Genomic DNA, 25135 nt, shown 5'->3' on the forward strand with positions numbered 1-25135 from the left:
CACCTTACCTTCTGGTTCCTCCCCCTGTGTATAAGAGCTTCCACCATGTGGAGGTCCAGCAGTTCCAGATGTGTACCTGTATAGGAAAGACCAGAGGTCAGGTCAGTAAGTGTTAACCTCATAAGACCTGGGGGCAAACCAGGCATGAAATAAAAGATATTTGGAAAACCATATTTACTTGTCCTGTGAGTTACTGGGCTAGATCCATTCTTTAACACGCAAGTGGTCCAGAGACTCCAACTTAACACTCCCCAAATCTCTTCTTAGAACATGGTGGCTCATATTCTCCACGGCACAATCACCTTATTCTGAAAAAGCATCTGGGAGAAACTGAGCTGTATCCCCAGGATGACTCCTTAAAGGAAGTTTATTATGGCTGAGTTGATATAGTGTGTTAAGACAAGCTTTGCTTTCATCATAGTTTGTTAAATAACCCACAGTAGCTTGCAAATCACAATAGCTAAAGATACTTTGCTATAGGCACAGCCTGGCCTTTGCCACTTGTTCTCTCCTCTGCCTTTCCCTTGGTTTCCTGGGGTACAGGGTGACTCAGGACACAGGTCTAAAACATCCCGTCCAATTGTCAAATCGTTTGACATTTCATAAGCACTGGGCGTGGCTGCCTTTTCAAGTGAAATTAGAGGCAGAGATCACATCCTGATTTCATTTGTGAAAGCGGAATGCCCAGATTTTATTTCTGTCAGCCAAACGTGTGAAGAGGCAGCAGAGGTATGTCCCATGCTTGAAAGATTTGTTTTTTGCTTTTTTTCACGGTGTTCTGGGAATGGAAGGGGTGCCTTTTGCTTGAGAGAACTTTTGACTTCATTGTTTGGGACTAAGCAAGTCTCAGCTCTTAGTTCAGTTTTTATTTTAATCTGGGAATTAGAGGGTTTAAATAACAGGCACTCCTAATATTAATTAAAATTTGGATGGATTTGCATAAGAATCATGATATCTTTAAGAAAAGCAAACGACACACAACATTTCTAAAACTACTGCTTTGCAAGTTGTGGTTATCTGTAATTTTATTTTTGGTCAATTTATCAGTTGCACAACAGTTCTAACTAATTTCCTGTTGTTTATTTATGAATAATGAGTACATATTAATTTGAAGTTTTCAGAAGAATTCCTAAAAGGAGAACAGAAAATTGTCCACATCAGTTACAAGGAAATACAGTACATGCAGGTTTATTGGCAAAGTCAATTGGCAAAGTAGCAAAGTTCCATTCCCCTTAAACAGCTGGGCTGGGCTGCGTTCCTCAGATTATTCAAGGTGCTAGAAGTAAATCAAACAAAGGTTCTCTCGATTATGGGCAGAACAAATAAAGTTCTGAAAAATTTGTAGCTTCTTGCTAGAAAACTTTTCCAAAATCTGGATGATCTAGCAAGAAATTCCTACCAAGAGCAATGTACCAACCTGCTTCAGCATATTTTTAATTTCTAGAATTTATGTAACCAAATCATGGTAAATGTCAGTGTTGCACATAAATACAGGGTCTTTTAGTATATCTGTGACACACTTCCTCTATTTGGCACTGGAGATATGAGTGAGATATTCTGGTTTAGAGACAGAGATGCTAAAGTTTGAATAGATAATTGCTTGAATGTGATTTGATGTCTCAAAATTTGTCCTGGATGTCAGGTCTTTCACAGTAACTGAAGTAGTTACAGTTATGGATTTGTAGAAGTGCTGTTTCATGTAAAACAGATGTAATTAAATGAAATACACATTTATTAAATTTGAATGTTGCTTGGCTCCTAAGAACTCTGGATGGCTCATAAATAAAGTAAATGCAATAACAAATGTAAATAACAAATCAAAGACGGCAAAGGTCACAAGAACTGGATAGAAATGAAAAAAGAAAAAACCCACCCAATCCAAGGGGCTTTAGTTACCCTCACCCAAAGGCTTCCACAAAGAGCCAGATCTTCTTCAAGTCCCTTCAAAATACCAGCAGGTTGGATGCCATCCAGATCTCGGGTGGAACCTCATTCCAGAGGACAGCGGTTGCTATCAGTTTCCAGTGGGGTTTTTTTTTCAGCTTTATTTGAGTCCAAACATTTGCACCAAAGCGCTGACATTTGAGATTATTTGTCCACCTGTACATTTTGACCTTTAAATTTCTTATCTGCAAAATAAATATTTTTAATTTTTCAGTTTATGGATGGAAAGATAAATTGGGACAAAACAGAAGCATAGTCAAACATTCATCTGAATAAGAAGAGATAAGCACAAGCCAAGAAAAATGTTTTCCTGATGAGTCATTTAGACCTCCTCCTATCTTCAGGGCAGACTGATAGTTAATTTGTTAAATTTTCCCTACATTGACATTGTCAAAACACGCAGGTCTGTATGGAAGACCTAAAGTTCATTGATTATAGGAGAAGGCATGACAGAGTCTGGGGTGAGGTCAAAAGTGGGATCAGTCTAGAATCCCTATGTAGCCACAAACTTACTAAGTCTAGTCCACCGTGAATTTCGATGACCCTTATCTAACTTCTAGGAGGCACAATTTAATGATCAATCTGCTCCAAAGAGCATCAGCAGCATCTTGCCAGATTTAAACCAAGCAGGGAAATTAAAAGATAATTATTACTGATGATAAATTATTCCTTTGTTTACTTTTCTGCATATATTTACCTACGAAGAAGGATCTGTTTGAAATAATGCCAGAATCACCCAGGATGCTTTGCTGCCTTTTTATGGCTGGTGAGTATAATTATGCATGACTGCTATAAAATCATCATTAAATGCTTCCATTGCTGTTCTGTGAAATTCTAATCGATTCTATTTTCTGATTTAACATCTTCTCCTCTGAGATATGTGCATACTAATGTTGAATATGCATTCTAGAAACAGGGGTTTCTAGCTTTTTCCCCATCACACCTCCCTTTAACACCTTGCCTAAAAACACAAAACGAACACAAATGAACAATGAAAATGCAATGAAACTAGGGAAAGTGAATTTATTGTAAAACTGTACTGCTAAATGATTCTTCACACCTCTCCAGATTTTGTCTGCAGCACCCCAGGGAGATCCTTGCTATTTGGGAAACATACTCTAGATCAGTGGTTCTCAACCTTCCTAATGCTGCGACCCTTTAATACAGTTCCTCATGTTGTGGTGACCCCCAACCAGGGGTGGGTTCTAAATTTTTTTTACTACTGGTTCTGTGGGCGTGGCTTATTTTGTGGGTGTGGCTTGGAGGTCATGTGACTGGGTGGGCGTGGCTAGCTGGTCCTGTGGCCCGGTGGCCATGGCTATGTGTATAAGGACTACTCAGAGGGCTGAAAAAAGTCATTTCTGACAGGTCCTTGCACTTTTGACTGGTCCTCACACTTATGACCATCCTCACATTTATGCCTGTGCAGCATTCTTAACAACCATGTCACTCATTTCACAACTGCTTCTTTTCACCATCGTGATAGGATAGGGCAAAAAACGTAAAATGTGAGGATAGTCGTAAATTCGAGATCTGGTCAAAAGTGCGAGGACCAGTCAAAGTCCATGTGCACAAAAGGACTACCCAGAGGGCTGAAAAAAGTGATTTCTGACTGGTCCTTTTGACCAGTCTTCGCACTTATGACTGATCATCGTTTATGCCCATTGTAGCATTCTTAACAACCATGTCACTCATTTCACAACTGCTTCTCTTCACCATGATGACATAAAGATAGGGCAAAAACGTAAAATGTGAGGACAGCCGTAAGTTCGAGGACTGGTCAAAAGTGTGAGGACCAGTCAGAAATAACTTTTTCAGCCCTCTGAGTAGTCCATATGCATAAAAGGATACAGCAATAGAGAGAGATGAAGGAAGAGAAGGGAAATTAGAGTAGGAGTGAGGGTAAGAGAGGGAGGAAGTAGGAGGAGAAGAAGAGGGGGAGGAAGAGAAAGTAAGAAGGAAAGAAAAGAGAGAGGTGGTAGGTTTGAGGAGAAAGATTGCTGTACAATAAAAAAGATGAAAGGGAAGAAAGCCAACCCCAAACAAATGTAAAGGTATTAAGATAAAGAATGAATTGTTAAACTTTAAAGAATAAAAGAGAACAAATATGAATAAATAACAATAATTAGAAACACACATACAAACATACAATGTATTTTCTTTGAACAGAGTATTTGGCCGGTTCACAAATTTAAACAGTGTTTAGTCATTTCAATTAAATTTACAATTTCTATATTTTCTTTTTGCCATATTTATTCCTCATCTATTTTTGTAAAAAAACCAGTATTACCCTTCATCCTCATCTCTAATCTTAATCAAATTCAATTTTTCCCTTCTATTCTATATTATACCCCTTCCCATTGTCATCTATTTTTATATCCATCCTCACATTGGTTAATTATGTAATATTACAGTTGTTTAATATAAATTCAACATTTTAATATAAATCAATTAGTTGTATAACTACCTTTTTTGTATATTAATCAATATGAACATGAATATTCCAATTATTTTCATGCAATCCAATTTTTTACAAATCAATTAATTATATTTACCAATAATAATAAACCAAATAATTTCCCCTATATATTCCTCCAAACCACAACTTAACCATTTCTGCTTTCAGCACAATATACAATTAATAGTATCTCAATTATTACAATTCCCTAGTTAAATAGAGCTTTTTTTCTTTTGTCTTTTAAAATCTTGAACTCTCCTCTTTTTCCCTAAATTTCCCATTGTTTGCACCTACCTTTTATGGTGAGGAAAAAGAAAAGAAATCTGCCTGACTAATTTTCCAACGTTGTAGCAACAGCAAAGCCAACAGCCTGCTTTACTTTCAGTTTCGTTTTTCAGCATAGCTAGGGGAAAAAAAATTGCTCCAGCACTCTTTGCAAACAAGCAGCAGAGCCCTTTGCAAAACAGCTGAGAGCAAATCAGCTGAGAGTCGGGAGCCGATCTAATCAAGGGCTAATTAGCCTATGCTGAAGCTCCGCGGGCCAATAAAATTACAAAAAAATACTGAACCGTTTGTTGAATTGCTGGCTCGCCCACCCCTCGCCCACCACTATTCATTGGCAATAAATAGTGGTGCGGAGGGGCGGAGCCAGGGGCGGGGCGGAACCGGCAGAATCCCACCACTGGCTATAGGGCGGCCCTTTGAAGCCCCGCGGCAAGAATTTAAACAGTTTTTTTTCCTCTAGCCATCAGCTGGGACTCAGGAGGCAGCAATAGATTGGGAGTGGGCGGGGTAAGCGAACGGCCGGCGATCCAACAGAGCAGAGAGTGAGGGTGAGTGAGTGAAGGCATGGGGGGGCAAGAGAGGGCTTTGGCAACCCCTGTGAAATGGCTGTTCGACCCCCAAAGGGGTCGCGACCCCCAGGTTGAGAACCGCTGCTCTAGAGGAAAGGGAGGTTTTATTCATGCTTTGTATGTTCCAAGTAAACCAGTGAACACAATGTTATCAGAAAACACAGGAAGAACATATTTAAGCAAGAGGTTTTATTATTCTTTTAAAAATGGTATAGCAAACAATATTCCACTTAATTGGCTTTGCAGAGAAAGGCAACCTTATTATAATTTTTCAAATCTCTTTAAGACAAACCCATGTCTTATATTTTAGGTTGTGCAATAATGCTCACTCCCAGTGATGCACTGAAATCCCTGGTAAGTATTGTATTTCTGTACGGTACTTATATTGCCTACAGACATCTATATTCCTCTGGAATCTGTTTAGGATCTAGACTCTTGATCTCTGGAGTCAGAGGACCCAACAGTGTGAGGTATTTGACTGTGCTTATTTACTTATTTAAATGATGTATACAGCCACCCACCTTAAACAGCTCTGAACAGCTCAGAACAACAATAAAACCAGTGACTATACAGAGAAACAATCAGACAAATAATCACCCTTAATCCTTTCCTTAGGATGCCTCACAGAAAGCTTCATTATCCTCATTCCCTTTTTCCCATCCCATCCCTTTAGTACAAAGCAGACCTTGATGTCTGTGGAGATTCTCCATCATCCAGGTCATGGTTGTCCCAAAGGTGCTTTACCAAAAGCCAGCTGGACTTCCTTGTTTTTCCTTGCAGACGTTTCACTTCACATCTAAGAAGCTTCTTCAGAAGAAACTTCTTGGATGAGAAGCAAAACATATTCGAGGAAAAAAACCCAAGAAAGCCCAGTTGCCTTTTGGCAAAGCACCTTTAGGACAGGTCTCGATGTCTCCTGGAGGGGTGGGGACCTGCCCAATGGCTGGGCAGAGGGTGTTGTAAAAGGCAGGGGCATCCACAGAAAAGACACACTTCCAAGATTCCACTAATTGGCAGGTTTTCAGGGAAGGGATGTGGAATGCACCTACCCTTTCTGATCTATTCAACAAGTGGGAGAAGCCGTCCCACAAATAACCAGGACCCATTCAGGACCTAAGGGCCCTGGGAATGGACAGTAACAACTGGGAAACCTTGACCTCCAATCGTTCAGCTTGGAGGCTAAAGACGCAGCCTGGCCTTCTCCAATTCGAAGAGACACTTGTTCAGCAGACTGAGGCAAAGAGTCAGTCCCGGAACCAGCGAAATCTGGGGGCTGGGCAGGGGACAGAATGTATCTGCCCTCAGTGTGGAAGGGATTGCCACTCTCGAATTGGCCTTTTTAGTCACTCTAGATGCTGTTTTAGGACCTCTTTCCAGAGCACGATACCATAGTCTCTTGAGACTGAAGGATGCCAATGAATTCAGGACTGTAAAGGTATAACCAGTGCCTTGAATTGAACCTGGAAGGAAATTAGGAGACAGTGCAGCTCACACAATAGAGATATAACACGGGCAAATCTTTGAATACCGTGCTGCATTCTGGACCAGGTCCATAACATAGGTGGGCCGAGCTCAGAGTCACAAAGATTCTGTTCACGTCCTCAGGATCAACAGCTCAAACTCCTTACAGATAACAGGGCTCAGATACGTTTCAGTCACTCAGTCAACCAGGCAGAGTCTTATGTCAAACAAAGTCCACTATAAATAGATTCCACACCACTATTCATTATTTCTAGAATAATAAGACAGTTTGGGGTTCCATGAACTTCAAAGGTTATTAAATAATGAGAATTTATTATTAGGAAAACCTCCCTATGATTAAACAGAATTAGGCTTGTCCATGTTTTTCATTATATGATATGGTATTTGCTTTCTTCTGGGATATTTTTAAGTTTCCTTGTCCTGACTAGTCTTCCTTCCAAATATTACTGAGGGTCTGACACTGCTTAGCTTTCTAGATTAGTCAAGATGGTCAGAGCAGCTATCTACTAGGTTCCTATTCCACACAATTTTTTTTGACAACATTCCAAAATTATTCTCAAATAACAGCATCTGTTAGGAGTTAGATAAGGGTCAACAGAGTGGATCCACTCATGGCTACATAGGGATTCCAGGCTGATCTTGCTTTTAATTCCACCCCCAGGTTCTGCCACTCTTTCTCCTACATCTTCTGAGGAACCATGGTTCTGTGCACTTCTAACTACCATAGATAGCACCATGTACTATCTATTTTACATATGAGATTCTTCTGAAAGCCCTGCATGTTTTATTTGTGAGTGAGGAGAGGCAACCCAGGGATTTCTGTGGCATTCTAAGTGTCCTAATTCCTCACTTGTGAAATTGAAGAGAGATGGGTATGGGGGCACAGGGGGCTTAAAAGGATACCACTTCTCCTAAACAAAAGCAAAAGTGAACAATCCAAATGTTTTCTTTCTGGTGCTTTATTTGGCCATACACAAAATGACAGCCATTCCATGATAGCGGCTGCCACATGCTCTCAATAGTATAGATAGGCCAGAAACTGGCTCAAAAAGATTGGTTGATCCTGCTTACACCCACGATTGTGCATTTCTAAGCCTGCAAAATTTAACTGATAATCAGTTAAAATTTATTTGATATTAGCCAACTATTACTAATGAGGAATAATTTAATTGATGAGACAGGAAATCGAAGAATATTTTTAAACTGTTGTGTGTTTATGATTACTGTAAAACTTGGTCTTACTTCAAACAGTTGCTCAGATCTATTAACTATTAAATTAATTTGTTTTTCACCATCTCAAAATAATACCTACATTATTCTTATAGGAAATTGAATTAACTGAATTAATTAATTAGAAATTGCTTTATTTAATTATTGTCCATGTTTTATTTTCTACTTAATTTTTGGTTAAAAAAAAAATTAGAATACATCTGGCCTGGTGACCAGCAAAGAAGAGGCCAGAATTTCAAACCACTTGGTCTGTGAGATGTCTGGAGATTCTATTGCAGTAACTGGTGAAAAATTGCTAAAACAATTAAGTCAGTGCCAGCACTTGACTCCAGATCAAACTAAAGCAATTCAACAAATTTTCAGCGGTGGAAATACTTCATTCGGGTAAGACCAGTTTTTCATTTGGGGCAGTTTTCTGAAAAGAGATTATTTATTACCTGTTTTTGGCTGGCCTTGGAATTAAGCCTCCTTTTTGTGTGTGTATGTGAATGTAAATTACACAGTTGCCTTGTCAGTGTGGTCCAAAGTTACAAAAGCTATACATTTGCACACCAAAAGCTCCAGTAGTTATTTCCTTCCTTCTTTGGTGTTCTTACTCACCTCTTGGCTTTTGTCTCTCTCTAAGTGGCCTGGCCTCAGACTATCTGTTTTAAGACAACACTGACACACAGTATTGCTTGGGAAATGTTTAAGTGTTTTGCCCAAGTCTTTGTTTGGCACTGCCTGGAAATGCCAGATGTTGCCCTGAGTATGATATCTGGGATGAGTTGGAGCCTGTGACTCCTGATGATGTGGATCAGATTGTGGGTAGATTGAGCACCACCACGTGTTTGCTGGACCCGTGTCCCTCCTGGTTCCTCCCAAGAGGTTACACGAGGCTGGCTCCAGGCAGGCAGTAATTAAGGCTTCGTTGAGAGAGGGAATCCTCCCCTCTGCCTTGAAGGAGGCGGTGGTGAGACCCTTCCTCAAGAAGCCTGCCTTGGATCCGGCTCTCTTTAAGAACTATCGCCCAGTTTCTAACCTTCGTCTTATGGCGAAGGCAGTTGAAAGCGCAGTGGTGCGTCAGCTCCCACAATTCCTGGATGAAGCGGATTACCTGGACCCGTTGCTGTCCGGCTTCAGGCCCGGTCACAGCACGGAAACGGCATTGGTCTTTATTTTATATTGTGGCTTGTGTTTTATTGTTGTGAGCCGCCCTGAGTCCATTGTGAGATAGGGCGGCATATAAGCCGAATAAAATAAATAAATAAAATAAATTGGTTGCGTTGATGGATGATCTCTGGCGTGCCCGGGATAGGGGTTACTCCTCTGTCCTGGTCTTACTTGACCTCTCAGCGGCTTTTGATACCATCGACCATGGTATCTTACTGCAACGGCTAAGGGGGTTGGGAGTGGGAGGCACTGTTTTTCAGTGGTCCTCCTCCTACCTCTCGGGTCGTACGCAGTTTGTGCTGGCAGGGGGGCAGAGGTCGACCCCTAGGCCCCTACCTTATGGGGTGCCACAGGAGTCAGTTCTCTCATCTCTCCTGTTCAACATATACATGAAGCCGCTGGGTGAGATCATCCAGGGATTCGGGGTGCGGTATCATCAATATGCTGATGATACCCAACTTTTCATCTCCACCCCGCATCACCCCAACAATGCCCTTGACGTGATGTCCCGGTGCTTGGAGGCCATACGAACAGACTTAGACTCAACTCCAACAAGCCCGAGTGGCTGTGGTTACCGGCACCCTGTTTTGTCCACTATGTTCCATTGCTATCCCTGGGGGGGCAGGTGTTGATCCCCTCAGAGAAGGTACATAATTTGGGAGTCCTCCTACACCCACGGCTTAGCTTGGAAGATCATTTGACTGCCGTAGCCAGGGGGACCTTTGTCCAGGTGCACCTGGTTCGCCAATTGCGCCCCTTTCTGGACCGAGACGCCTTACTCACAGTTGTTCGTGCCCTCATCACTTCTCGTTTGGACTACTGCAATGCACTTTACATGGGGCTGCCTTTGAGGAGCACTCGGAGACTTCAACTGGTGCAGAATGCGCCCGCGCGGGTTGTCATGGGGGTGCCTCGGTACTCCCATGTCACACCACTCCTTCGCGGTCTGCACTGGCTCCCGGTTGTCTTCCGAGTGCAATTCAAGGTGCTGCTGATCACATTTATTTAGTATTTTTTTAAAAAGATGCTCAGGTGGCTGGGTGAACCTGTTCTTGTTGCTTTGTTGCTTTGTTGTGTGTACACTTTGCATTGTCCTACCATGCAACATTTTTTCAACTTTCAGTTGGCTTTAAGCCAATTGAAGATTTCCTTGTGGCTTTCTATTCAAGGACACCCAGGCCTAACAGAGACACCTTTTTAAAAATCTTAGCTAAGATTGAAAAGATGCTGCCATCTTTTGTGACATGATGGAAATTGCAGATTTTCAAATGTAAACTGCAGCATATTGTAGTAATTGAAATATAGTAAATGTTTCATTTAACATCAAATCATCCTGCATAAATATTCTGTACAACTATCCTTCTACCATATCTTAGTACTTAGTACTTTTAAACCCCTATAACAGAAATATTCTATAAATAGAAACTCTCCTGAAAATGTCAGTCACCCTTGATCAGGTGAGATTAAAAACCTTGTGGTTGCATCTGCACAAAATAAAGGGGATCATTATGTATTGAACTCAAAGAAAAAAGAAGAAATATAAATCTAATAAATAAATAAGTAAAATATATTTAAGTTAGTTAATTAGAAACTTCCTTTCAATCGTGTCTGATTCTTGGAGACTGCCTGGACAAGTAGGGATTTAGTGCAATATAAAAGATGCAAATAATTTTTCTGTGGACCAGCAAAATTTCCTCGCGGATCACCAGTAGTCCACGGACCACCAGTTGATAACTGCTGAAGTAGACTACAACTTACTTCTAGGTAAGAAAGAAAACTGTGGGATAGAGTGTACTATCACTGGATGGACTCATAATTGGCTGACCAACTCCATTCCCTAGTCCTTAATGGAGCCACATCTACATGGAGGGAAGTATGAAGGGGGTACTTCAAGGTTCTCTGTTGGGCATAGTAATCTTCAACATCTTCAGAAATGATCTAGATGAGGAGATAGAAATAGATTCATCAAATTTGCAGATGACATCAAGTTGGGAGAAATTGCTAACACTTTTGAAAGATAGGCTCAAAATTCAGAAGGGTTTTGACAGACTTTAGCATTGGGTCCTCTCTAATAAGATTCAGTTCAGCAGTGAGTATTCTATGTTCGATTGCCTCCTACCTAGGACCGAGAGAAAGTGACTGGTCCAAGGTCACCCAGCTGACTTTGGGCCCAAGGCAGTACTAGAACTCCCATCCTCCAGTTTCTAGCTTGATACTTCACTACTGCTATACACCAAACTGATTCTCTATTTTTGTTTTGGTATTACACAAATTCAGCCTGCTTAGTCAGAATATGGTTCAATATCCTTGGCAAGCCCAATCTCGGTGCATTTCATAATCTTGTTAGATATGTTTGGGGAATGCTACCAAATGAACTTGCTATTTCATTCAGAAGTGGGTTGTTGACATCACTTTTCTCCTAGGCCTCCTTCTACATGGACATCTTCTGTTCTGGATCAACTGGGTCAACTGATTCTAATCCCGGATACCCGTATTCTGCAAAGTATTCCTCAGGTTTGTTAGAAAAAAACCAACAGAAGAATGATTGCTTTTCCACAAGGAGAAAGGAAGTCAAAAAACCCAAATGATCTTAGAGGTAGAATCAGTATGTTTCAGGTATCCATGACTGAGCCACAAATCTGATAATCTTTTGAATCTGAATCATTTCCAATTGCACCATTTTCAATAGAAACCTGTGAATGTCAACTTCAAGGAAAGGTCTTTTGTCACAGGCTGGCAAATGGTAAACCAGCAATTTCATAATTAATAGTATTAAAATTAGAATTAGAATTAAAATGTAATTAATTAAAATTCAATTATTTTAATTAATTTAAATTTTAATTTAAAATTAAAAATTTCATTAAAATGTAATTTAATTAAAATTTAATTAGAATTAAAAGCAGAAGAAATAGATGAACTTTTTGCTAATTAGTAAACAAATGTATGTAGAAAACATACCACAATAGTAGTGGGGACTTTAATTTCCCTGATATCATGAGAGACAAACTCTGCATCGTGCAGTATCAAACAAGTTCCTGATGAATCTAGCTGACAACTTTGTTATTCAAAAGGAAGAGGAGGGAAATAGGAGGACAGCTGTCTGTTAGTAAGATAGCTAAATCTTACTAACAGAGAAGAAATGATAGAGGCGGTTGAAGTTGCAGGAACTTTGGGGGAGAGTGACCATATCATATTCAATATACTGCAGACACAAGCAACAAAACATAATCAAACTTGTGTCTTAGCCTTTAAAAGATCAGATTTCAACAAACTTAGAGAGAGCTTGGGAAAGATTCCATGAGTGAAAATCCTAAAGGGAAAAACAATTCAAGAAGCTTGGGAAACTCTGAAAATTATTATTATAAAAGCTCAGTCCAGCACAATTCTTTTTCCATTGAAAAAGAAAAGCAAGAAATACAAGAAGAAACCCACATATTTGCACAAAGAACTCTCTGTCATTTGGCATAGGATCTCCTGCTTGAGCCAAGGGTTGGACGAGATGACCTCCCTTCCAATTCTGAGAAAGATTTCTCCAAATTTCCATCAGTAATTGCTGTAAGATGTCAAGTTTTTTGCCCACCTGTAATTTCTCCTAGCTGCCTTTAACATAAAAAACAATAACAAAGTAAAAAATAATCTTTACATTAATGATAAACTTTCAAAACATTTCATCCGATAAGAAAGTTAAGCTAGAAATCTCTAGATCACGGGCTAAAGGAAAAAAATATAAATGTTCTCGGCATCATATTGTTTTGTATCCAATTGAAATCCTATATTAAGTGAAGCAAAATCTTCAGCTCCATAAGTTGTGAAGTCCTTGGATTTTGATGCAACCTATCCAGTGGTGGGTTGCTCTGTCCAGTTCTTTAGAACCGGTAGTAAAAGCGGTGGGAGTCTCCGCCCACCCGGACATGCTAATGGATGATCTGCGCATGTGCATTGCGAACCAGTAGTAAAGGTAAGTAGAACCCACCCCTGAGCCAATCCTCTATTTTAGTGTCAGGATTCCGACCCGATGCCCTAATCAAATCATCAGCCTCAAGCCAGGCTTCAAAAGAAATCCAGTTATTTATTAGTAGCTTCATGTCAGCACGGATCACATGAAGCCAACTCTGACTTCACTTAATTTGCGCCTTGGCTCTGAACCTGTTTCCCCCCCCTCCCCCAAAGATGTGTCATCAGTCACATTCCCCAACAAAGCAATTTCGGGTTGTAGAAGTCACTCCCTCTGACCACGGTGGGTTTCTGTGGAGATGACCTCGGCTTATCAGTTGGAATGTGCTTTGTTTTGCTGCAGCTGTGAAGTTCATTTTCCCATCCCCCTTGCCTATGGAAATTTGAGAGCAGGCCAGGGATGCTTTGCGAATTGACATTTAGGACATAGAAATACCAGTTGTTGAAACGCAGGTACCTCGGCTGATGGAAAACGCATCTGTTCCTTTATTCCAGGAATTCAATTCCAAGTCACCCAAGGTGCACTTGACAATGGGAGCAAAATCCTGCCTCTGTTTACCATAATTAGTATGGGATTTCTCAAACCTTGCACTTTCCATCATCTGGTGTTGTTCTTTCTTTCTGCAGAATGTTTTAAAGCCTTGGTTACAAAACTTCATTCTCCATTCTGATCTACCACAAAATCAGCTGGTCCGTATTAGGGAAATCCTTAAATCCTCCAGGACAAAGCGTGAGATCGGTATGTAAAATGTAGAGTTGCTCCCTAATAGGGTGTCAAAACTGGTCCTCATACAGCAACAGCAGATTGTCTGCAGAAGGCAGATATAAGATTGCATCTGGGAGGGGCAGATGAGATAAAAAAACAAGATGGTGGCCCTGGTTGTGTGCTTGAAGCCACACCCCTTTTTCTGTGAGGGGTGGGGCTTCTCAGTCAAGCCACCATCTTGACATTTTTAACTTTCCTGTGAATTCTCCTGAAATGCACTCATTTTCATATTGTGAGGAATTCTTTTTATTTATTAGTTTGTTTTGAATAGTGTGGTGGCCTACAGTTGGAGCTGTCACCTCACAATTAGTAGCCTGTGAGTTCAATCCTAGGTAGTGGCAGATATTTCTCTCTCCACATGCAAAGAGAAAAATATCTGCTGCAAACTCCACATAGGCATCAGGAAGGGCATCCAGCCAGTAAACACTCAGTGTCAGCCCTGGAAGCCATCTTTTTCTTTCACTCAGCTCCATTCAGTCGCCCCTACTCCACCCGATGCAAGGAATTATAGGTGTTAAAAGAAAAAAAGTATTTGTTTCTTTGTATCCTGCCAGTCAATGCTCAGCTCCATCCAGTCACCCAGACTCTACCCCAAATTAAGGAGTTACAGGGTCGTAAAAACTTAGGCACCTTCCGCCAGGCCCTCAAGACGCTTTTATTCCAACAAGCCGGGCTGGCCTAATTTTTAAATTTTTAATTGTTAACTCTTAATTTTTAAATGTCCAAATGGGTGGTTTTATTTTAATTAGATATGGGCCAAATTATTTAATATTTCTTAAATTGTTTTTTAAATTTTATATCTGTGTGTTTTATTCTGGCTGTACACCGCCCTGAGTCCTTCTGGGAGAAGGGCGGTATATAAATTAAATTAAATTAAATTAAATTAAATTAAATTAAATTAAATTAAATTAAATTAAATTAAATAAATAAATAAATAAATAAATAAATAAATAAATAAATAAATAAACAAATAAATAAATAAATAGGAAGTTTTTAAATTGTATCCCGCCTTTATTATTTTTATAAATAACTCAAGGTGGCAAACATATCCAGCACAGTTTCCTCCTCCTATTTTTCCCACAAGAAGTCTATGAGGTGGGTTGAGCTAAGGGAAAGGGACTGACCCAAGATCACCTGTGTTTTTTCACGCCTGAGGCAGAACTTGAACACACCGGCTTTAAACACTAGATTATGGTTTCATGGACAGACTGCACACACCTGCCCGCCATCTGAAATCCAGAACAGCATATTGCAATATGTTGGGTGAGAGAAATGGTGTGTGGTGTAACTTTCAAAAATTAAATAAGGCTGCCAGCCTATTTTTTAAGCATACCTTACTCCAGATTCAAAATGAATGGACTTCTCAGTTCATCCTATTAGCACTCTCTCTTTTTAACACCATTTTTGGGAAGATTTCTAAGTTGGATTTTCTTTTCCACTGATTCTTTCTTAATAAATATAAATGATTAATAGAAACATTTGCCAAGATATTTAGAAAAACGTGTAGGTTTTCCTTCTTCTATTTATACAATCTGGAGAGACTTGAAAATTCTGTAACTGTGGTTAACTTGTGATTTTTCTCTTAGAAAACTGTCCAGAGGATAAAATGATCCGAGAAGATATATTAAATGATGACCTGATTGATGAGCTTCTACTTTATACTCCTGCGCACTTAAAATTGTGCTTGACTAAGGGAAACCTAGTGAACAATATTAGTGCCTTCTCAGACTACCCTTTCACAGATGAACAGCTGACAGCCGTCAAGGATAAACTGGATGAGGTAATAAACATGTCAATTTTTTTTAAAAAAATAGCACTCTTAACTATTTATTTTTCATCTATTTATTGTTAAGATTTAAAAAGCTGTCCAACTTAAACAATGTGACTGAAAGGTAAAATTATATAAGTAGAAAAAGCCATATATAAATACAAAATATAAATATAAAATGGCAACCAAAGGGTCTAAGTGGCCCCTCATGAAGCCAGGTCTCCAAGGTTTTCCTAAAACAAGGAGAGTTTGGACCTGCCATATATTGAATGATTAAAGAAAAGATCCCATAAGATGGCAACATTTAAAAAAAGGAAACTGGAGCATGCCAGATGTACTTGGGAGAAGGCCATGCCTCAAGTAATCTGCAATGTAAGTAATCCTATGCCATGTAGGTTACTTTAAAAACATTACTTGTTTTTAACAAGAGCCTTGGTGGCGCAGCAGACTAAAGTGCTGTTAAGTAGCACCAGGTGCCTGCAATTACTGCAAGTTCAAATCTCACCAGGCTCAAGGTTGACTCAGCCTTCCATCCTTTCGAGGTAAGTAAAATGAGGACCCGAATTGTGGGGGCAATAAGCCGACTTTGTATAAAAAAGAACACCGCTTAGCGGGGGACGAAAGCCCTACTAAGCAGGTAATATACAAAAGTATGACGGCTATTGCTTAACACATTGTAAGCTGCCCTGAGTCTCCGGAGAAGGGCGGCATATAAATCGAACCAATAAACAAGTAATTTTGAATAAATAGAAGCTTCCAGATAGTTTTCATGGCCCACATAGTCCAATTGGGAAGTGACTAAGGCATGAGTAACTGTGAGCAAGGCCTCCCCATCCAGGAATGGGTGCAACTGGTACCCAAGGTGCAGTTGTACAAAAGACCTCCTTGGCTACAGCTGCCATCTGCTCTTCAAGCAGGAGTTATAAGTCCAGGAGAACCCTTAGATTGCAGACTAAGTCTTAATAGAATAGTTGCCACCTCACCCATAGAGAAACAAAATGGAAACTCTGCAGCTCCTGAATCAGGAGGACCCAGAATCCATAGCCACTCAGCCTTGGCCACTGAGTTGAGCCATTATCTGTTCTTCCCAATCCAGACCCTCATAGTCTTCAAACACTGGAAAAGAATCTCAATAGTTTCACTTGGACAGCTGACATCTATAACTGAGTATCATCTGCATATTGATGATACCTCACCCCAAACTGACAGATGACTTACCCCAGTGACTTTATGAAAATATTAAAAACATGTGGGGGTGGGGGAGAAGAGTCCTGAGGCATCCCACAAAGCAGGGGCCTAGGACTCAACCACTCCCTTCCCATCATCACTGATCAGAACAAGTCTCAAAGACACTACAAAACGGTGTCCTCTACTTCCAATTCCCTTAGCTAATTCTGAAAGCTGCCATGATCAATAGTATTGAAGGTCAGCAAGGGATCAAGGACAGCTAGGATTAACACACAACTCCCATCCCTAACTTGCCATCAAAGCTTCTTCATACTGCACCCAGGTCTTAATCCTGCCTAAAAAGGGTCCAGATAATCCACATCCTCCAGGCTCTCTGAAGCAGGAGGCCAATCACCTTCTGAACAATTAAAATTATCCAGATCAGCTGGATCAAAGGATGGCCTCATGAGGAAGTGATACACTTCTCTCTCTCTCTCTCTCTCTCTCTCTCTCTCTCTCTCTCTCTCTCTCTCTCTCTCTCTCTCTCTCTCTCTCTCTCTCTCTCTCAGAGCCAGCTCTGCCTTTCATTCTTGCAACACCTGATGATTGCCAGGAGACCTGTGGTCCTTAGTGGGTCAGAAAAATGACAATAGCAGTCACAAATGTGATTGAAATTCCAACCTTTTTATATATGTCACAGCACATTATAAAAGGAGCAGGGCTTCCACTGAGCAGTCATAGTTACCAACTTTACTTATTTTATGCCCATCCCATAAATATACTGATGACTACTAGAAATCCTTCTGCAGAAACGTCTTCATGAGGCCACACCAGAACCAGCTCCTGGATAAATGTGTGTATCAAAGAGGTGATACCAAGTTAACTTGCATTTTTACACAGTTATTTGCTCCTTACAGATATTTCCTAAGGGATATCCTCCTGCTGTATTCAGTAACCTTGGACTCCTTGAAAAACGAATAGATACAGAGAACATCAAGCAATGGACTATCAATTCATCAAGCACAGTTCATGCTTTATTGAATTCTGTGTCCAGTGATGAACTGGTAATTATGAAGATAATATGGGACTTTTAATATAAACATTATCATGCACCCAGTCTATCTGGGGGGGGGGTTCTTTGCTTCTAAATTTAGCGCTTATAAACAACCATCATTTTCTTTAAAGAGAAACAGATTATAAATTCCTGGCCATTTCTCTCTCCTTGTTTACCTCCTTGTGAGTGTGCTATATTCTTGTCATTTTACTTTAGGTGTCCTAGAATATTCTAGGCAATGGACTAGTCTTTTTTTATTGTGCTGAGTTCCAGAGGCATTGGCTAAGAATTCTGGGCATTATAATTCATAGAACTGTAAGGTTGGAAGGAATCACAAGGATCATCTAGTCCAATATTCTTCAAAGTACAGCAAAGGCAGTTAAATCAGCATGGAGAATATCTAGATCCTTATGATTCCTTCCAACCTACAGTTCTATGAATTATAATGCCCTGAATTCTTAGCCAATGCCTCTGGAACTCAGCACATACACGCATACACACACATTTACATTTGCTATTTCAACTTGTGCAGTTGAAAAAGACCAATCCTTCCAGATGTATGAGGCCAACTTGCCACTCTTCAGGTCTGTTGGGAATGTATTTGGGAATACATTCCAGTGTATTCCCAAATTCTAGAAGTGGCAGTTTTAGCACATTTGGAAGGCATACATTTGGGAAAGCTAAAGCAACATAAGATTGCAGGTGGCTTGCTTTCGACTCTGGAATTATTTGTTTTAGAGAATTGCAGTTATTCAGCGTTACATTGAATCGAGAGTGCAAATTGATAGCGATTTTCTGAATGTGCTTGGGCCATATATCTGTCTCCTGAATGAGGACCAGCTGAGCATGATAACTGAAAGGACCATTGGGTGAGTGAATTCTTTCAACATCTATTTATTTATCTTCTTTGTATCCCATCTTTATTAGGTGGGGTGTGAGGTGTGAGGTGAGGTGAGAAAAAGTGACTAGTCCAATGTCACCCAGCTGGCCGTAAAGCACTGTGGAGCAATATATAAGTGCTATTGATATTGCTATATCTTATTGATGAGGTCAGAGCTACATGGATGAGGAAGAGCTCTCCCAAAGAAAGTCAAAAATAAGCTGAACATCTGATGTTGCTCCTTTTAGCTAGTTCTTCTGGTCAGCCGCTTAGGTGTTACTAAAAGCACTATTTTTGAAAATTTTGTGGAGAAGTGAAATTGAGGCAAGAAGGAAGTATTGTGAGAGCTGGATCCCTTCCTTTTTCTTACCTTGCCTTTTCTTGGCAGGATGGCCACTCTGCTTGACCCATCCAATTGCTCTTCAGCCGTCAAGGATCATCTGTATCCCAAAGCCAAGCGGGCTTTTTCAGATCGTCACTATGAATACAGTGAATATTATAAACGGATCAGGCCATTTCTGGGTAAGCAGAAACATAGATAGAGGGGAGGTGTAAGGTCTGATAATATGTTTAAGCCACAGTGAGCCAAAAATGAAACTTAAATGGAGGCTTGAATAAGAATCAGCATTTAATCTTGATCAAAGTTGAAGACCAATGGTCAGCTGTTCCAAACACATACAAAAAACATGCAGGGAAGAGCTACAGTTCAGAGAACATGTAGCTCCTTTTTATACAGTTAGAAACGTAAGTTAAAATCCCCCATTCTGGCCTCTTAATTTGGGTCGGGATCCTTTGCCCTACAAAGGATCCTCTTCATTAGCTTTGTTCTCAAAATTGGCCACTTGGTCAACACAGATCAAAGGTGAGTGTTAGCATCTCCAATCTAAGATATATGCTGGGCAGGAAGCGAAGAGATAAGACTGATATGGGCTCTGATCAAAAGGCAAGAACATCTGTTTTGACAAATTCCAGATACTTTACAGACTCTAATAAAAAGCATATTTTCATTACAGGAAGTTAGTTGCAGGAAATATAAGGGTCTAATGTGGCATATTTGTGTTACAACTACAAAGGCACAATATATATGTATGTATTACAAATCCCAAAATATATAATATATATGTATTTGTTACAGGAAACAAATATTTATAGAATAACAAGTTTCTACTAATTCTAGTATTATATTCTAGAGTATGTTATATTAAAAAGGTAAAGGTTCCCTTCGCACATATGTGCTAGTCGTTCCCGACTAGGGGATGGTGCTCATCTCCGTTTCAAAGCTGAAGAGCCAGCGCTGTCTGAAGCGGGGGGGGGGTTCCAGTCAGTGATGCTAGAGGAGGGGACATTTCCAGATGCTTTTAAGAAAGTCAGCAGTGTGTGGCAGTAGCCCAAAAAGCTAATACAGTGCTTGGTTGAATAACAGAGGCATAGAATCAAAATCATGTGAAGTATTAGTACAGCTTCATAAAGCCTTAGTAAGGCCACACCTGGAATACTGCATCCAGTTTTGGATTACACATTACAAAAAAGATGTTGAGACTTTAGAAATAGCGAACGACTATTAGAACGGCTGCAGGATTTGGGTTTGGCTAATCTAGAGAAAAGAAGTGAGGACATGATAGCAGTCTTCCAGTACTTGAGAGGTTGCCACAAAGAGGAGGGAGTCAACTTATTTTTCAAAGCACCAGATGGCAGGACAAGAAACAATGGATGGAAACTAATTAAGAAGAAACTTCCTAATAGTGAGGGCAATTAACCAGTGGAGCACCTTCCCTTCATTCATTGTGGCTGCTTCGTCACTGGAGGTTTTTAAGAAGAGACTGGACACAGTCACTTGTATGAAATGGTCTAGGGTCTCCTGCTTGAGCAAGGGGCTGGACTAGAAGAGCTCCAAGATCCCTTCCAGCTCTATTCTAATTGATCTCTGGCGAGAGCGGCATAAGGGTACTGCAACCATCCTCTCTCTCCTTGACCACTCAGCAGCTTTCAATACCATGGACCATGGTGTTCTTTTGGGTTGGCTGTGGGGGGCTGGGCGGTACAGTTCTGCATTTATTCGGCTCCTTTCTCCATCTCCATGGCTGGTATTGACAGAGAATGAGAAGTCTAGCCCTCAGCTGCTATTTTGTGGTTGCCACAGGGCTCAATACTTTCTCTACTCCTTTTCAACTCCTTTTCAACTCCTTATACGAAACTGCTGGGCAAGATCATCCGTCTCCATGGGTTGAGGTATTTGCAGTATGCTGATGACACTCAACTCTATATTTCCATTCTTGGTGACCCAAGTGATGCTGTGGTTGCCCTCTTGCTGTGCCTGGAGGCTATGGGGGCCTGGATGGGGGAACCACAGGTTTTGACATAAATAGAGAGGCTGACATCTCTCTATTCCCACCACCATCATTTTACATGGATTGGAAATTTACATTTTATGACTAACACTACTTAAGAGTTTTTCCATGACTTATGTCATATGAAACACTCCTTTAAGTAGTTAATCATAAAATGTAAAGATACAGCTGTGAAACCCCCAATGCTCACCATGTGTATTGGTTTGAAATAATTTAGAAAATGTGCAGCTATTAATAAAACCTGTTGAAACTATTTGAAGAAAAAATTCCCATTGCTCTTTCATTCGAGACGACCAGTAAAAAATATCAGCTAAATTCTCCTACTTGCTTGCAGGAGGTGCTCCTGGTGAAGATCTCAGGGCACTTAGCAAAAATGATGTCAACATGGACATTCAAACTTTTTTGGGCCTGAAAAGCAGCTCTCTAAAGGTGAGTGGACTTTAAAGTAAAAGGTAGCTGAAATCAGTTTTCCCCAGCCATTCTGACAGGGTAATTATGGGAGGTTCTCCAAGAATCCTGAAGACAAACAATTTGGATGGAGGAAAATGCTGATGAAAGTTAAAAGAATGTATGGGGGGAACAGGTCAATGCCACATTTCTCAGGCTTTGAAGTTTTGTTTAGATTTCAAAGCTTCCATTTTAAATGTTTTAAATTTTGAAATATTTAAAATTTTTAGTGTTTAAAAAATCACCTTGCTAGCTCTAGTCAACCAAGTCAATATTCTAATCAATGTTTGTTAAGTGAGACATTTGTTCAGTGAATTTTGCTCTATTTTACTACATTTCTTGCCAACGTTAAGTGAATCACTTAACTCAATCAATTAAGTGAAACAGTTATTAAATTAGTGATATGATTGTTAAGTGAATCTGGCTTCCCCATTGACTTTGCTTGTCAAGTTGCAAAGCTGATCACATGATCCTGGGACATTGCAACTGTCATAAATATGAGTCAGTTGCCAAGCATTTGACTTTTGATCATGTGACCATGGGAATGCTGTAATGGTCGTAAGTGTGAAAAATGGTCATAAGTCAATTTTTTTAGTGCTATTGTAACTTTGAATGGTTACTAAATGAACTGTTGTAGTACTTTTTAGCAAGATGAAGTATATAGACTAGACTATCACCCTTAGTTGCACATATCACATACTAATTGTAAGAATGTAGTCCATCAGTTAGGGCAAATTTTGGTCAGCTTGCCACAAATTCAGCCATAGGATACTTCTACTCTAACCATGTTCACACTAGAATCTACATCACTCCGTATTCTAAGATATTTACCTCTATTCTAATAGAGGATATCTAATCTGGCTCTGTTAAGAAAGGACACTTTTAATAAACCACAAAACTTTGGTAATAATATAAATTATTCTCTGAGCAGAAATGCTTCAAAAATCTCACTTCAAGGAGTGTGCCCATAAAACCCAGATAAGTGTGAGACTGACAGCATGTGTATCCTGTGATGAGTAGACACACAGATGAAAACTTTACATAATGCTTTATTGTAACACACAGGTCCCCAAGAAAAGGCTGTTGCCCTGGCTGGGCAGGGCTAATTCCAGCCTCCAAGCCCTTCCACGTGGGCACAGCCACCTCCAGAATTCTTGGGGACTCAGTCCTTACAGCTGCCAAACAGCTGTTAAAGTTCATAATGTAACATACAGTCCATGCTCCCCTCTAAAGGATCTTGCATTTTTTGGGAGTATGAGCTGCTTCAGTGTGGATGTTCCTTTTATAATTGCTACCAAGCTCCAGCCAGAACTCCAAGTTTTGCTCTTAAACTGCTCAAGTTGTGCTCTCAAGCTGAGCTCCAGCGAGGGACAGACCAAGATGGGCTGCTTACCCTGACTTGTGGCTTAGCAGTTGAATATCAGCCTATTTGGTTGCCTTTTAATGTGCACTTGCCCAGAGGTCTCTAGGTAGAGGTCATCTCATCTCATCTTTGCCTGCTCAGTCCACACACTCCAGTTGCTTTTCCTTTTCTAAGCTGAGGGCAGTGGTGGGTTTCAAAAATTTTTACTACCGGTTCTGTGGTTGTGGCTTGGTGGGCATGGCAGAGGAAGGATACTGTAAAATCTTCATTCCCTCCCCAATCCAGGGGAAGGTTACTGCAAAATCCCCATTTCCTCCTGATCAGATGGGATTTGGGAGGCAGAGAATAGATGGGGTGGGGGCAGTCATAATTTTTACTGCTGGTTTTCCGAACTACTCAAAATTTCCACTACCGGTTCTCCAGAACTGGTCAGAACCTGCTGAAACCCACCTCTGGCTGAGGGTATGGGTGGGGGACGTGTGCTGCCTTGTCTGCCTATGGGTATTGGCTGAAAAGGCCAAGATAAGTGCAGCCAAATGATGACCTGGGAAAGTGGCATGGATGCCTGTAGCTGAATCTTTGCTGGTTGGTTCTTCTCCCTCAGCAGGCTGGGGGATTTGGGTATTTCTTCTCCTCTCAGGATTTGGTGGTGAAACGCAATGACTTCAACTGTGGGGAAAGCAGAAGCATTACTGCTCACTGGCAGTGACTTCAATGTTAACTTCACCCCTTCCCTGAAGGAAGTCAAGTGTATGTCTTATATGCGTGGGGTGGGTGGGGGTTGGGGGTTGAGAAAGCAGCAAAGGGAAGATTGCTCCTAACTGGTTTTGTTCTATTTATTCTGTAGGAATTAACCCCTGAAATTGTGAAAGGCCTGCTGGGCACAAATCTAAACGACCTGAGGGACAATCAGAATATCCCACTTGTACGAGAGTGGATCCAGAAGCAGAAGCAATCTGATCTGAACAGCCTTGGTCTGGGACTCCGAGGTGGCCTTCCTGAAGGGTTTATTATTCTTACAAGTAAGACCACACATGCCTCCACTTTTAGATTAATACGTAGAAGGAAGATACTGGATATCAGGGAGGAACAAAAGGAAAATGCTTTCTGGCGGCAGGGGGTGGTGCACATTTTTATGCAGTTGTTCATTCTGGTTTTGTATGCTACCCTTCTGGTAAGATGGTCAGGATAGCTGGTTAGTGCTAACTAGCTCATGGAAGATGGAAAGGGAAACAACAGAGAGATAAAAGTGAAACTGTGTGGAACTGAGGAGGATATATTAGTTTAGGGGTAATCATTCTACTTCCAGGAATCTTGGAACTTAAGCTTTATGTTGCTTCTTTTCTTCTCTGGGCCCATTAGCACCACCCTTTGCCAATTGTTTTCCTCCAGGTCGTATCTGCCTAGCCATTCTCCTGCCCCTGCTTTCAATTTGATTCTTTTTCTGAAACTCTTCTGCTCCTAAAAATAATAATGTGGGGCTCCAGCTAAGCTTTCTGCTAGACTTCTCTATCAAGGCTCAGGTCTGTCAGCAGCAGGGAGAATTGTTAGCAGAATGTGTTGATACTCTGGAGATTGTGTTTCAGCCTACACCCTTTCCAATCAAGATGATGCTTCGAGCATGGCTGAAACTTTATTCTTAATAAGCATGGAGAAGGAAAAGGACGTCAAATCACAGGGCGGAAAGGGAGCTCAGAAATATTCTAGTCCAACCCCCTGATCAAGGCAGGAGAAGTTCTACCATCCTGGTCAAATGGCTGCCCAGCCTAGTTTTGAACATCTCCAGTGATCGAGCACCCACAACTCCAGGAGACAAGTTGTTCCATTGGTTAATTGTTCTATCAGAAAATTTCTCCTTCCTTTTAGGTTGGTTCTCTCTTTAACAAGTTTTCATCCGTTACTTCTTGTCCTGCCTTCAGGTGCTTTGTAGAATAAGACATTCACCTCTTCTCTGACAACCATTCAAGCACTGAAAGACAGTTATCATGTCCTTCCAATCCTTCTCTTCAATAGGCTAGATATACCTAGATCCCTCAACTGTTCATCATACAGTTTAGCTTCCAAACCCTTATCTTTGGTGCTCTACAGTACTACATTTGATTGTTATTATTTTTTTGACAGCTGCCATACAACCCTGGCGCATTCTTAATTGATGGTCCACTAAGACAGGGGTCCCCAACAGCAAAGCTCCTTCCATGCAAGTGGAGGACTCGTGCATGCATCACTTGCACAAATGGAGCTATGTGCATGTGCGTGCACCTGCCACCA

The 25135-nt window shown here is 40.6% G+C and overlaps 1 protein-coding gene across 1 annotated transcript in view; it reads left to right on the top strand.

The window, feature by feature from the left end:
- The first annotated feature begins 270 nt into the window (after positions 1-270).
- The window catches only part of MSLN (mesothelin), a 29707-nt gene continuing 4842 nt past the window's right edge, over positions 271-25135 (top strand). Inside the window, exons 1-13 of the mRNA XM_034420695.3 lie at positions 271-292; positions 608-729; positions 2650-2710; positions 5567-5610; positions 8162-8352; positions 11544-11634; positions 13702-13813; positions 15427-15620; positions 17693-17839; positions 18568-18698; positions 19098-19231; positions 21392-21486; positions 23715-23889. Of these exons, the coding sequence (XP_034276586.2) occupies positions 271-292; positions 608-729; positions 2650-2710; positions 5567-5610; positions 8162-8352; positions 11544-11634; positions 13702-13813; positions 15427-15620; positions 17693-17839; positions 18568-18698; positions 19098-19231; positions 21392-21486; positions 23715-23889 (1519 nt within the window). The remainder of the gene's footprint in view (positions 293-607; positions 730-2649; positions 2711-5566; positions 5611-8161; positions 8353-11543; positions 11635-13701; positions 13814-15426; positions 15621-17692; positions 17840-18567; positions 18699-19097; positions 19232-21391; positions 21487-23714; positions 23890-25135) is intronic.

The sequence above is a fragment of the Pantherophis guttatus genome, chromosome 14, assembly GCF_059756535.1.
Source record: "Pantherophis guttatus breed Tessera chromosome 14, ASM5975653v1, whole genome shotgun sequence".
Classification (NCBI taxonomy): Eukaryota; Metazoa; Chordata; class Lepidosauria; order Squamata; family Colubridae; genus Pantherophis; species Pantherophis guttatus.